At 43.1% G+C, this 14,284-nt stretch overlaps 1 protein-coding gene across 8 annotated transcripts in view; it reads left to right on the top strand.

The window, feature by feature from the left end:
- LOC108045110 (rho GTPase-activating protein 100F) overlaps window positions 1-14,284 on the top strand; it is a 40,516-nt gene that overhangs the window by 13,779 nt on the left and 12,453 nt on the right. For 4 of the 8 annotated variants that reach the window (XM_017124320.2, XM_017124315.2, XM_017124321.1 and 1 more), the window contains exons 3-4: window positions 13,368-13,940; window positions 13,999-14,272. In XM_017124320.2, coding sequence (XP_016979809.2) covers window positions 13,368-13,940; window positions 13,999-14,272 — 847 coding nt within the window. Of the gene's footprint in view, window positions 1-3,946; window positions 4,388-6,038; window positions 6,447-13,367; window positions 13,941-13,998; window positions 14,273-14,284 lie in introns of those variants that run through there. The other 4 variants (XM_017124318.2, XM_017124319.2, XM_017124317.2 and 1 more) reach the window with 4 other exon arrangements.

Raw genomic sequence — 14,284 nt, 5'->3', positions numbered from 1 at the left:
AGCAAAAGTTTGTTGCTTAGCAAAGTGTGCAGAAACAATGGCTTGTAGGCTTCCAATATGCAACATTTAATGTTCACGACTATGTTGAGATATTTGAGAGCTTGAGCATAGTGCATTTCCTGAAAATCTTGTTTTACTTAACAAAAATGCTATAATTAAGATATACTTAAAAAATAAGAATATTGCTTTTATAAAAGATTTGCTGTTCGGTACAAATTAATTATTTGATTATTCGCAAGTTTACAAGTTTATTGGAAATGTTTTCATTGCAATAAGAGCATTAAATTATGTGACAACGATCGGCAAGAAGTATGAAATTTTCTGTACAGCCGAACGACAGAAAGTCAGCAAATGACATCAATTAGCCAGGCGAGAACCAAGCCGGGCCTTGGGCTATTAAATGGCAACAGCCGAGCAAAGGCGAAGACATGGCCGAAATTGTGCCAAGGCTTCACAGTCAGTTACGTTTCAAACGTGATTGATGGGGAAAGGGTGAAATAGCCTCAGTAAAGAGGTAGGAAACGCTTACATAGTTGATGTAGCATTTTCACGCCAATTGCGATTAGTTGTTAAAGCCGACTGCAATTAGTCTAGTGCCAAGGCGAACGCCGGCGGCATTAATTGCCAATGAATGCACTTAAAGGGCAATTTAGCGTGGGGGTCCATCCCTACCGGGTAACTGGGACTTACCTTTGATCCCCAAACGCACTCGCTAAGCTCCTTACGCCTCACGCAAGAGCAGCGCAAAACTTTGCATAATTCAGTGGATGGCAACAGCATCAAAGCCGCGTCAAACTTGGTCTCTCAGTTTACCTTTTTTCGTCATGCCCTGACCACTCTAACTTCGTCCTGAAGAGGCTTACTTTTACTTCAGACCATTGGAAGATAAAACAAGAGAGAACGCTATAGTCGGGTGCCCCGACTATCAGATACCCGTTACTCAGGTAAAGGGAGTGCGAGGGAGATGGAGATAGAAACTTTGATCACGCATAACTTTTTAACGAATGGTCCGATTTGAAAAAGTTCTTCTACATTTCGATAGGTATTGATAAACACAATAAAACTGCATTTTTACTTTTCCGAAATATTTAAATTTTTAAAATCGTGTATAAGCGATTGTGGGCGTTAAAGGGGGCGTGGCACCTTTTTGAAACAAACTTGCGCTGCGTAGGAACTCCTAGAATCTGCATGCAAAATGCCAATCTTCTAGCTTTTATAGTTTCCGAGATCTCAGCGTTCATACGGACAGACAGACGGACATGGCTATATCGACTCGGCTAGTGACCCTGATCAAGAATATATATACTTTATAGGGTCGGAAACGCTTCCTTCTAGCTGTTACATACTTTTGCACGAATACAATATACCCTTTTACTCTACGAGTAACGGGTATAACAAGAAGTGGAGGATGAATATATGTGTCACCGAAAAATGAACCAAGAGCACCCAGCCTCTGAAAGGGCAGGGTTGTTGGGAAGTGTTTGGTTTACATATTCAACTTATGTGATTAATGTTTGAAAACACGAGATGCGATAGTGGGTTTATATATACTTTGGAGTAAAATATAAACTTGGTTCAGATTGTTTTTAGGTTCATTTTTAAATTAATTGTAAATGTTAAACTTCATAAAGGCGACTACAGTTGTGCAAAGGGAAGTTTTGGTTTTAATGAAATGTTTTCTTATATATACACACATCGGGTGTTGAAAATATTGCAATTGCATATAAGGTTACAAAGGATGATACAAGTTTATTACGATTTTATTATTATTTAACTGGCTTAGAGCGGTTCACATTGCCTGACCGTCGCATCAAATGAATCTTCAGTTCCGGCAAGTTAAGGACCTCGCAAAACTTTCTCGTTTGCGTTGAGGACTTTCGCATTTTCGAATTCCACTCCGTTTCAAGCGGCGCGTAGCTGCGAACTCAATTTGCTGCGCTTGATAAATTCCAATGACAAAGAATTTTTCCTCTCCGGAAGTTTGTTATTAGCCGCTCGCTTCCGGCTGCCACAGTCGCTGGATAGATTCGATGACCCAGCACGGTGGCGAGCGGAGTGCCGAGTGTACCCAAACCGGCCCACTTTAAACTCACCACTGTTTGCGCATCTTATCCGCGCAGGCGTCTACGGTACGTATACGTAACGTGGTGTGTTTGCCTAGCTGGGGTTCCTTCTGGCTTCTTGGAAAACACTTTTCGCAGTGCATATTCATTTTGCTTGTCGCCCGGCATGACAGTTGATTGCGTGTCAGCGGTGGGCTGCCGGATTGGGGGACCGAACTGACCCACACTGAGTTCGGGTGCGCTGCAGCTTTTGTGAATGATGTGGCCACCACACACTCACACACTCGTTAGTCTCAATCTCTGCACTCGTTTTTCCATCAATTGTAATGCGTTTTTAATGGCAAAGCCTTATCTGTTTGTGTCATCGGCACTGGGCTATTAAACATATTCATAATGCGACCCGCTTTGTTTCGTTCCGTTGATTCGAACGGCTTGATAAACAAACATTTGCACAAGGGCCATTGTGTTGGTTGGACCGTTATCATTCATAATGTTTCTCTGTCCTTCCAGCCGGTTCCCTACCGCATTTGAGTTGGGTCCACACGTCTGCGATTCCTCATGATTGGCACTTTGGTGGCATTTCTTTTCATTTGCCACTCGCTTTCCCTAAATAGTCCTGTGCCTGTAATTGTTATCGATGTCGGGATTAGGAACACTTCTGAAGGAGTAAGTGTGCGAGAGAGTCAAGTGAAGGCTTAAGTGGTCCAGTGGATATGATTTGAGTAGGATTCACGGCCCGGCTGCTGTGTGTGGTATTTGGGTTCTCCCCGGGAAGCCCTTAACGGGATGATAGGGCTATCCGGGCATTTAAAACATAACGAAGCTCATTGAGCAAAGCTCTTATATCGATGACCAAACAAGCTTTGAATGTCGGTGGGCATTCAATTTTGGGCTTGAGTGAGATAATCGAAATTAAGGTATTTAGTAGATTAATTGTTGAATTGGTAAAATTTATTAACCTGTAGATCGCGTATATGTTTTATTCGCCCGTTCTTAAAAACAGCAAACCTACAGCTAACTTCTATAACATTTTCTTTGTTTAACTAAAGATGTAAGTATTAGTAGTAAAGTAAACTTGTTAATATCATTTAATTCCGCCCTAAAGTATCCGTAGCATGGTGAAATCCCCTTGTAGCTTAAGTTTGAAACTGGTTCAACAATAAACAGATAATCATTACAAAACTTATTTTGTTGAAAACTAAATTAGATAATTTTTGACTAAAAAGGAAAACTTTCCTTTCTGAAATTGGAACACATAAGTTTTGTGATTGATGCATTAATTGTTAAAGGACAACTCCTTGTCAACAAATTTCCGCTTCAATGTTGCTTACAAAATCAATACGAAAAAGAGGCACAATTAAATACTATTAATTCGACCAGCTAACAGTTCGCTTGTGCAATCAATTATGCGAACCGAATGTCCTGGGCCTTTTGGACAAGTTCAAGAGCGCTCTGCGAAATGACATCTGGCAATGCCGGCCCAGCGTCCCTAGCCGACGTCTCCTATACTCCGCTCGACGCCAGAATTTGCTGGCATCCTTGCGCGTATCAAACACAATTCCCCAAATCCCGACTGCCGATTTTTCTGTGTTAAATAATTCAAATACATACAGAGCGCAAGGCGGACAGCACGCAAACGCACACTATAGTGTCCAAGTGCCGAACTTTTCCGAGCGAGAGCTTTCGCTCCCGTTACACCAGAAAGTTTTCCCAACTGCTGCAGAGAGCAAGTGTGTGAGCGGCTTTTCCTGTTTGTGAATGTATTTACTCCAATTTCGAGAATGGAGATGTTTCGCTGCGACTTCGGTTCGCACTTTCCCGTTTTCCGACCTCTGTGCCAGCTCGCCAGCGAATTCAATACGCAAGGTTCAGTTGAGCGCGCCGGACGTTCGACTCGTGGTCCGTCGTCGGAATACCGTTCTAGCAGCAGCGTCGTGCGTGCGTACTAGTACCCGAGCACATCCACATACATACACATACACATTTGGCTGCAGAGCGCGTGGCGTGTAGTAAAACTCATTAAAACGCAACTTATTCAATACTATTTCCCACACGCGGAGGCAGCGGGAAAACGCGCGCGCTCAACAGAGGTCCCCAAAAACCGAGTCGAACGGCATCCTCGTCATCGGTGCGGAAGGACTCTGAAAATTATTGCACAAAAGCGAACGAAGCGCGCCGATAAAAGTTAAATGTCGCGTTAAATTGCCTCGCTCGCTCGATCAATACCAAAAAAAAGCATGCGAAGGAGAAAAGCAGTCAATTAAAACGGTCTTAGGGAATACATACATATTATTTTTTCAAGGTAGAAGCAAATCTTTAACTAGGTAAACAAGCACCAACAAAAATAGCGGAGCCCAGTGCACGTGTCCTTGTGTGAAATATGTATAAGTGTTAGGAGTAAAATGTAATTTATTGGGGCCAGACAACGCTGCGTATACGCAACACAATTTCTTCAACGACTTATTCATTTTTGTGTGCCTGCTTTTTCTTTTTTTTGGACTGTCCCATATACAGACAAAATTTTTGTTGCTCTCTCACACAGAGAGACAAAGGGCCACATGGCGATGGAGGAGACGCACACACTTAAGGTTCAACAGCCCGACGATTGCCTGGCAAGGAGAACGAAGCAGTGAGCATGGTAGGGCGCAGGGAGCGGAGGCAGGGAGCAGCACAGAATGTGGAAACGTGGGCCGCCCCCCAAACAGCCATTATCTTCGACAACGCTAACCCACGTAGCTTGGCCCGCGTTGCGTATACGCCGCGTTGCCCGTTGCCAAACTCTCTGGGATTTTCGGGGCTTCATCTTTTGTCTGCGAAAGTGGCAAAATGTAATTTTTGGCATTTACTTCCCGCTGTCGGTCTTGGCACGTCTGCAGAGTAAACCCACTGCCCACCGCCCAACGCCCATATTGCCGAATCAGCCGCGGGGGATGTAACTAGAGCAGGCGGCATTTTGATTATCTACTCTAGGGGAAATTTCCAAGCATGGTTTGTTTTGAAATCCTCTATTACGAGATCGTTTCTAAATTGTAACTGAAATGTTAAATTTAGACCTTCTATTTATTAAAAAATTGATTGAAAAGTATACTGAAAAACAGAACACGCAAACTTTTTCTTAGTGTTGTCCCAGCTTCATCAAGTTTTAGCGCATTATCACAAAGAAGGTCAGGAAATCGGTCAGGTTCTATGTACAATTATTTCGCAGGGAAATAAAACTTTACCAGGTTGCTAAAGCAAAGGGCTGATAATTAAAATTCTAGTTGAAAAAAATTAGTTCCGAATTTCCAACATGAGCTTGCCGAAGTTTGCTTTCTAATTTAGTTTGGCTTTCTTTAATTTTGGTTGGTTTCACAATTTTACCGGAATAATCTCGCTCGCATTTAGTGTTCTTTATTGATAGTCTGGCTTTTAACACTCTCAGAGGGGAGCTGTCCTTTTTTCCCCTTTAAAAGTAAAAAACGTTTATCTTTGCCAACTCCTTACTTCGTTCTTCACAAATTAGTGGAGCCCGCTATTGTTTGAGCAGTTGTTGTGCTGCCTGCATGTGCCCCGTTTTAATTTAGTGTGCCTGGAATTAATGAAATTTTTGCACGGCCAGGCGAAATTATTTTCGCCGACTCGAGGGCGTAAAGTGAAACACACGGCGGCTCCCCTTTCTTCGCATCCTTATCTTTTGCTGGCACTGTTGGGATTTACTGCGGGGTGGGGCAGCCGCACTTAAACAGCCATTTAAATCAATTGTGTATAAATTTAAAAATGGTTTGGGAAGCGGCGAGCGGATATATATGGCCCCCATTCGAAATTCGCCATTGGCAGTGAAGCGTGAAAGGCAAACATAAACATTTCGCCTGGTAACAAAAGGCGGCTAAAACGGAAGACACACACACTGGGACACGAGCCTTTGGTCAAGGGGGGCTTCTGGAAGATGTACGGACCCACTTATAGATACAGCTATCACGGCTCTTGTGTTCTTAGGAAATGGAAAGCGGATAGGACCATAACCAAGCGAAACAAAACGAAGAAATGATACAATTGGATCTAAGCCTTGGGACGTGTTCGGCAGCAACAAAATACGTATCAAATTATAGCCTTAGTAGCATTTACGAAACCACCGAAACACGAGCAAGGATGAAGCATACAGCGAATTAGGTATACCAATAGCACAACTCGAATCGAAAACAATAAAATTCATTGCCGTGAGGTGGAGAAACTATCGTTTAAATTAAAAGAACTCAACATATCCTTTTGAGTGTCCATATAATAGTGGACAAACTATTTTTCAAGTCTACCCTTCTACGTAAAACAAGCAAGTTGGCTGCAACAAAATTAATGTGTGATAGCGCCACCACAGGATGTTTCCTGACCAGAAGCAACCATCGGAAGGTGAGTGTGTGCCATGCGTGTGTGGCTTGTTTATTAATAGCATATTAAGTAATATTGGCTGAGGCTGACATACCCCCTGGAACAGGGCTTACATTGATTGCCGTTGCAAATCCATGAAAGAAAATCCGATGTCTAAAATGAGATCACATTTTATGTGTTAGGAGTTAGGATTATAATCTAAATGCGAATCTGTCAAACCATTAGATTTGAATCTTTAGAAGCTTTTCAAACAAATATATTCATCAACAACTAATAAAACAAATGAACAAAATATTATACAAAATTTATATTACTATAAACAAATTAATCTTGAAATGCGGATTAAAAATGCCATGCAATTAAACGCATTAAATCACGTTTCGGAAAAATTTATTTAAAAAGTTTTTGGCTTTACGTTATAAAAAGGTGAATTAATAAGTTTGAGTCCGATAAGAAATGTATTTATAATCCTGAAAATTAAAATTATTTATAATTGTATCTGTAACGGTTGATTGATTGTTCTCCAGCCCAAAAAAAATATATAACTCAAAAAATTAAAATTCCAAACTATATTTGTCTGCTTAAGGGAGCTTATGAATACTTAACATAAAACGTGCATAAAAGTTGAAGTGTGCTGTTGGGGACAGATTGTGTTTGAGTGCTTGAAGTGATTTGGGTTCTTAGCATCTGGGGGAATATTGAGTTAGAGTATCGTCAAAGGAAATAATTCCGCAATATTACGCTGTAGTTATTGTGCTGTTGGGTGGAAAATGCCAAAGGGTATGGCTCAACTGCACTCACATCAATAATAACCGTCGTTCTATAAAGCGCTCGAAATGTCATAAGTCTGCATGAAGTACGCAGGTCCAACCGCCGCCCACTGCCACCCACTTCACATGGGATGAAGAGTGCCTTCTGGCAGCTCCGGGCGAATTTGCATGACATTTTCGTATATACTTTTGTGTATTTCACTTTAATGTTTATGTATATAGATCGGTATGCAAATATTGCCTTTAGCACGCTCCGGAGTTGCGACTATTAGCTGGTTAAGCCCCTCCGCTCCTTTTTGTTTTCATTTTTTCTTCTGCCGTAAACGATTTGCATTCGCTCTGTTTTTCCCCACCTTTTTAAAATTTAACTTGCCTTTTTCGCTGGTAAAAAAGCGAGTTTTCATTTGTGTGCGTATATTCATGCGGATGAATGAATAAATAAATATGCGTAAAGCAAATAATAAAGGATATTTCAAGGATGCGCACGGCAGAGGCCAACGAACCAAACCGAATCAACTACTTTATGGGGCAAAAAACCTTTTAAAATAAATAAGCAAACTTTGAACTGGTGCTGATAGAACAGAGCAATCCGACCTAGGCCATCCACCATCTGATGAGAACCCACTTCTTTATTTACACACGGATACATTCGGGCAGCCACAGATTGCAACTCTTTAACTACTTTGGCTGACGGCCGGGGGGGTTTAAAATATTGAAATAAAACTCTGTTTCGGATTGCAGCACAGCGGTATATTTGCATAGATAATGGCGGTCATGAAATTGTTTGTGCATTTCTTCCATTCAGCTGGGTAATTAAAATATTTTTTGTAACATTTTTACATTTTTCTAAGAACTGGTTTGGAATTTATATTAATAATCACCTAAAACTTACAACTATTATATAAAAACGTTTTTAGTTGAAATTAATTATTTGACTTAGAATATAAAAAACTCTTTGTAACCTTTAAAGTATATGAAAGAAATTTAAATTTTTCAAGTCCATACTTCATTGTGCGCTGCAGAATTCTTATTGGCCCCCCTGTCCCTGATATCTACACCCTTTTACCCCTCTCGTGTTGGTGTCCTTCTGGCTCTGAGTGATGTGAGTGGCCGGAGCCAATGAAAGGTTTGTCTTGCACTCCATCTCTACTCAGCTTTTGGGCTGGATATCTTCACGCTCCATTCTGTCGCTCGACAGCTTTGATTGGATGGAGGCTTAAGGCCTTTGATCCCGTGATATCCTGATGTCCTGGCACATCTTAAGTTGGATGTGTGGGAGCCGCCCGGATCTAATTGCATAATGCGATGCTTGGAATGCGTTTGAAGCCATCTTGGCATGCCCCATTGCTTGCCGGCAAGCGAATTTGAATTTAATCAATACATCATGTATACGCCGGGTGTGCTGTGTCCATAGAAGTATGAGCAGCACACCCAACACAACCCATTTTCATTCACATTCCCGATTGTCGTGCCCCACGTCCTCCGTCTCCTTGGCTGCCAGAGTCACCGCCACAATGCGGCTTCTGTCACTTGTGTTGTCGTCGTGTTTGTTGCCTTGTTGTTTGCCTTAATTTGCGGTTATCTCGACTTGCGCCCAGTCAAATCCGAAGCAATCCAATCTGAGTCGAGTCAAGCCACAGCTCCTGCTCCGGTTCCTGTTCTGCTGCCACTGGCAGGGAATGTGAATGCTCTGGTCTGGTGCCACATATTTTGACATTGGCGCAGCTGCAACTGACAACTACTATTAACATGGGAGCGAAATGTGGTGCATTTGGCATTTAATTGTAATTGTAATTGTTGTCAGTGGATTCGGTGAATTTTGGACAGGAGCCGAGTGACGGGTAATTCGCATACAAGCGCTCTCCGGGGAATTAAACAGGGCATTTCAATTTATAATTATCCGACCTTTGTTTGCGGCTCAGATGGAATTCGGATATGGTTTCGGCATTCGTTCGGTTCGCTTTGCATTGTTCCATTATTTCCGGGAATAGTTTGGCCCAAGGAAATTGTTTTGTGTGGCTAACGTTATGAATACCTAAATGAATGCCCAAATAAAAGCCAAAGCCCCAGAGGGGATCAACAAATCCTTTATCCACGTGCCGACCGGAATACAATTTGTTTCAAGAACAAATTTAACAACGAGTGGCTAACAATAGTGCTGGTTAATATCTTGCAAATTATTCCATAGAACATAAAACATTCGTTTTGGGTGGAACATTTTAGTAGTTAAGTTGGGAGCACGTTACGGCCATCAGAAGTTAGTGGGCCACACCAATTTTTTGAGGGTACTGGCCGTAATAAAATAGCTATTTCTTACTGTCCTTTCGCAGTCTTAGTAATTCGATCAGTTTAGGAGCCATTAGACAAATAACATGACTGGCATTTTCGTACAAAGTTATTAATTACTCTAAGTTGGCAAGACAAAATCAAACAATTTAATCAATTCAAATGACTGCAAAGCCAAGGCAATTATTCTCATTTTTGTTTAGCCAATCTAAGCAGTCTCCGAGTGAGTTAGATAAAGGTAAAGAATCGGGCCAGGCCAGCACATCATGCTAAATCACACGCTCTGCCAATCAATCAATGCGTCGGACGATCAATCACCCGAGTGGAAATGGGGGGCTGGGGTACAACTGGCAGGCACAAGAACTGCCGAATGGGAAGTCAACCCCCCAAAACAAAGAAGGTTATGGCTTGAAAACGAACTGGGGCTCCGTCATTACAATTATGGCTAGTCAATTATTAACCTGGCCAGGGCATTGACGCACTCTTCACCGCATTCGGGGAAGCAGGACCTTCTGAAATGATTAGTCCAAACTGGGTACACTGCAGAAAAACCTACAATTGTGCCTTTCTTAACTCTTACTTAATTTTAAATATTGCCAATAAATACATAATCCTTTAGACCAACTAGAATGTAGCCCTTACAATCCAACCTAATCATGTTCAATATTAAATTGTATTTTCTGTCCCCCTTGAAATATTTATTTGGCCGTTTAATAATTTGCATTTATTTTTTGTTCAGTTCAGTAAAACTACTGGCTATAAAAACATTGGCTGCCGCAAGTTTCTGGAACTTAATGGCGTCTGCGCTGACATAATTACAATTTTAGTCAATTTCTGTTTTCGGGTGTTTATTTTTTATTTCGCTGTAGAGGACTAAAATGATTTTATTGATTTGTGTTGTCACGCAACTTCCTCTAATGGGTTCACCTCTCTCTCGCTCCTCCCCCCCTTTGTGGCCCAGTCGTGGGGCCTTTCCAAATTAGTTTTCCTCCCAGCAGAAACTGCCTGTCAGAAGAATCATCCATAATTAAAAAAGCTTGCCAAAGTCAGTTCTCAATATGTGATGCCTTGAGGATTTTCAATTAGTTGTCGTCACCCACCGGGTGGCGAATAAAAGGAGTGGGTGGTGGCTCGAATGGATGGCTTATATAGGCTCGCTGCTTAGTCAGCAGCACCAACAACATAATGAAGTTGAAATGAGTTTAAACAGGCAGCCCCAAGTGGGGGTTCAGCCTTCGGTCGTCCGTGAGTCACATGTGCGCCAGACGTTGACTAAAGACGCTTAATGTAAACCCGCCCTGGAAATTTGCATTTGCCGCAGCAGCACTCCTCCGCTTTGGCAGGCAATTTCCCACTTCTTCCTAACTTATTGGATTTCCCGGTTAATAAACTATGTACTTACTAATTAAGTGCGCGAGTCGATGTAAATAACTTATGGCCGCAAAGTGAGTGGAAAACGCCTTCAGCTATGCTGATGAAATTTACAGAAAAGAAAAGAAAAGAAAAGAAAAGAAGGCAGTTAAGTAGACATATGGTTAAAAAAAAATTGCAGAACGGGTGTTTGCAGGGTAGCCAAATAAACTGTCTGTTTCCAAATATAAATTATTTTATGGCTAAATTTCGAAACCTTTGTTTAGAAGTTCTGTCTAAAAACGAAAAGCTTCTAAAACCCTTTGCATGTGCCTAAAACGCAGAAGAATAATGTATGGTTAAATATGTTAAAGGGTCAAAGAAAGTGTGGCAAATCTGGAAATCCGTGTACAGAACATGACGCTGACCGAAAGGGACGATTGCAGCACACGGACTGCCCAAATGTGGGTGCATAAATATTCCCCTGACAGCCTCGTACGGAGGGTGTTTGCTGTTGCTTCGGCACTTCATGTGTCCATTTAGAGTCCGCCCGATTTTCCCAACCTCCGCTGGCCTAAGCAGACCTACACGCGATGCACACCATTTATATTTATTGTTTTTGTTGCTGCAGTCGGCCCGTTCTCATTAGCAAACAACAACAACAAAAGGGAGCCGTCAACAATGTGCCGCCTTCTAGTCCTTTGAATCAGCTGGCAAGTTCTTTTTATTGAATACAGTTGTTCAGCGAAGACCACGCCCAGTTTTTTCACAAACACACACATGCAAGTGGGCGTTCTCAACAAGAAAGAACACCCCAAATGGACATTTTTTGTGCCTTACGGTTTGTGTGTTAATGATGCCTCGCCATTTCGCCTGAATTATTTATTTGGTTATGAGTTTGCAGTTGGCGAGCTGCAAGCAAACAACCAAATACCATTACAGTAAATACACTTTAATAGTTTAATGTCAGTTGCCCAGAAACTTTTCCAGCAATTTCCAAAGGCCATAAGATTAAAAGGAAAAATACCCAAAGGAAGTATACACAGGCTACAGTACCACTCTAGAAGGCCAATATACTGTGAGAAAAAACTACCAACTTTCCGACCCTATAAAGTATATAGACTATTTAGCCATCTCCGTCTGTCCGTCCGTCTGTCCGTCCAGATAAAAACCTAAATAATTAAGTTTTCCAAATTAAATAATTTATTGTGTAATCATAACAAAAACTAAAAAGTGAATCAGAACTGAAAAACTTCTGTCAGTGAACCCATATATTTGCAGAATATATTTATATGCATAGCATATAATAATGCCTATTTGACTAACAGCAAATGGATGAGGCAAGCGCGAGGTCCAAAACTTCCGTCCCAACGACATCTGCTCTTGTCGCTGCTGCTGTTGCAAGTTTGTCAAAGTTACACAGCATCAACAACAATGAAGAGCGCGGGAATGGGGAACTGGGGGCCGACAGTCACCGACACATGTCAAAGTTTCGCAATATTAAAGATTACTTCTTCCTCGGTTTTTTTTTTGCGGACAGTTGCGAACATGATTTTTGGCAACCGCAGACCCGGGCACTGGGCCACTTGAGGGTATGTTTCCGCTGGCCAGCAAGTGCAACTTTGCTGCCGACCACAATTTGTGTGTCCGCCCGCACACTCTTTGCCCAGTATTAATCCATTAAAAACTTCCCTTAGCTTGCGCCTGGCAACTTCATTTAAAACCAATTTCATGGGCGTCCCACACACACCCCAGGAAAATCAAAGTTGCACATTGTTGCTGTGGCCCTTTTTCCGGTGAGAAAGAGGAGGGGAGGATAGTTTTCCTCATCAACTTCTGACCATGTGACATCATCGGCGAACGTCACGTGCTGGGTATAGTCGACCCGCCAGTGTCCTGGACACTTTGTCTTGGAAGCTTTGCATGACGCTGCGCCCGACGGTTGTGGCACTGACAGAAATTACAGTTGGCGTGAGTCCGCGGCAAAATGACTGACGAAATAATTATTGCCTTTTTTCTGGGGCGACACCGGGATAAGAGGTCATTTTGATAGGCAAATCATAGGGAAACTTTACCCAGGAAATTTAAAACGTGACTAGAAATAGTGCTAAGCTGTAGAAAAGTAATCATCTAATGAGCTTACAAGTCGGGGTTCTGTAACACTTGAAAACTTCAAAAAATGAATATCGAATTTTTTTACATTAAGATTATATGTTTCTTTTAAAAGTTAGCTGAAATACAGTTAAAGTCAGAAAACATGTTTCACTGACCCACAGTCTTCTAAGAGATATTGTAATATCCCCAGGAAGCGTTTATAAAACTGAGCTGTGCCAAATTAGCTTAATTAATGCAAAGTTGAATCTTTTAGCATGGCCTAAGAGCAGGAACAGCCGCAACTGCAGAAGCTGCAGCAGCTGATGCAATAATTAGTTTAATTTATGCAGCAGCGCGTGGCACTCCAGATTTGCATTTAAGTCCAGCCAACGAGGATGGAAATTAAACTAACGAGAAACTATTTCCCCATTTGTCGTTGCAGGAGAATGGAAGATCAGTTCCTGATGTCACTGCCAGCCCGGGACGCGCGCCTCCCGGCCCGCTGCCCGCCAACCAGCTGTCCTCGCTGAGCAACCAGCAGCACCATACCAATCAGCAGCATCATGGCAACCAGCAGCAGCATCACGGCAATCACCGCGGCCAGAGTAGCGGTCTGTCCAACGCCGCGGGGGTCAAGGACCCGGTGATGCTGCAAGGCGACTTCCGCAAGGTCAGCGGCATCAGCTCGGACATCTTCCGCCAGATTGAGGCCGTCGAGAATGATCACGACCCCAACACGGCGGCAGCCCTGGAGGCGGTGGAACGCCGTGGGGAGATGATTGTGCGCGTCCTGGAGCCGCGCTGCATGGGCAGCAAGCAGGCTGTGGATGCCGCCCACAAGCTGATGAACAAGGCGGACGGGCGGCACACGGTGCAGCTGGTGGAGATCGTCAAGCGGCCGGGCCAGACGCTGGGCCTGTATATCCGCGAGGGCAACGGGGCGGATCGCACCGACGGCGTGTTCATCTCGCGGATTGCGCTGGAGTCGGCAGTATACAACAGCGGATGCTTGAGGGTGAGTTTCTTGATAAATTGCCACTGGAACTCTTCCTTTATGCTTTCTTCTGTTTCAGGTGGGCGATGAAATTCTTGCGGTGAATCTGGTGGACGTGACCCACATGTCCCTGGACGATGTCGTCATCATTATGTCAATTCCACGCCGTCTGGTGCTGGCGATACGTCAGCGCCGTGGCAATCGTGGCACAGGATCCCCCGGACCGCCGACGCTGTCCCGCCCGGAACAAAAACCGCCACCGGTTGTTGTGATTAAGCGTGATCTGCGGGACGAGGATCTAGACGAGACGGACCGGATGCCGAGGCCGCGCTCATCACGTGAAAGACGTACAGGTAGTTTGAAAT

Source organism: Drosophila rhopaloa, unplaced genomic scaffold, assembly GCF_018152115.1.
Source record: "Drosophila rhopaloa isolate 14029-0021.01 unplaced genomic scaffold, ASM1815211v1 contig_167, whole genome shotgun sequence".
NCBI lineage: Eukaryota > Metazoa > Arthropoda > Insecta > Diptera > Drosophilidae > Drosophila > Drosophila rhopaloa.
Note: the sequence above shows the minus strand (reverse complement) of the source record. Positions and strands in the feature narration are given on the sequence as shown.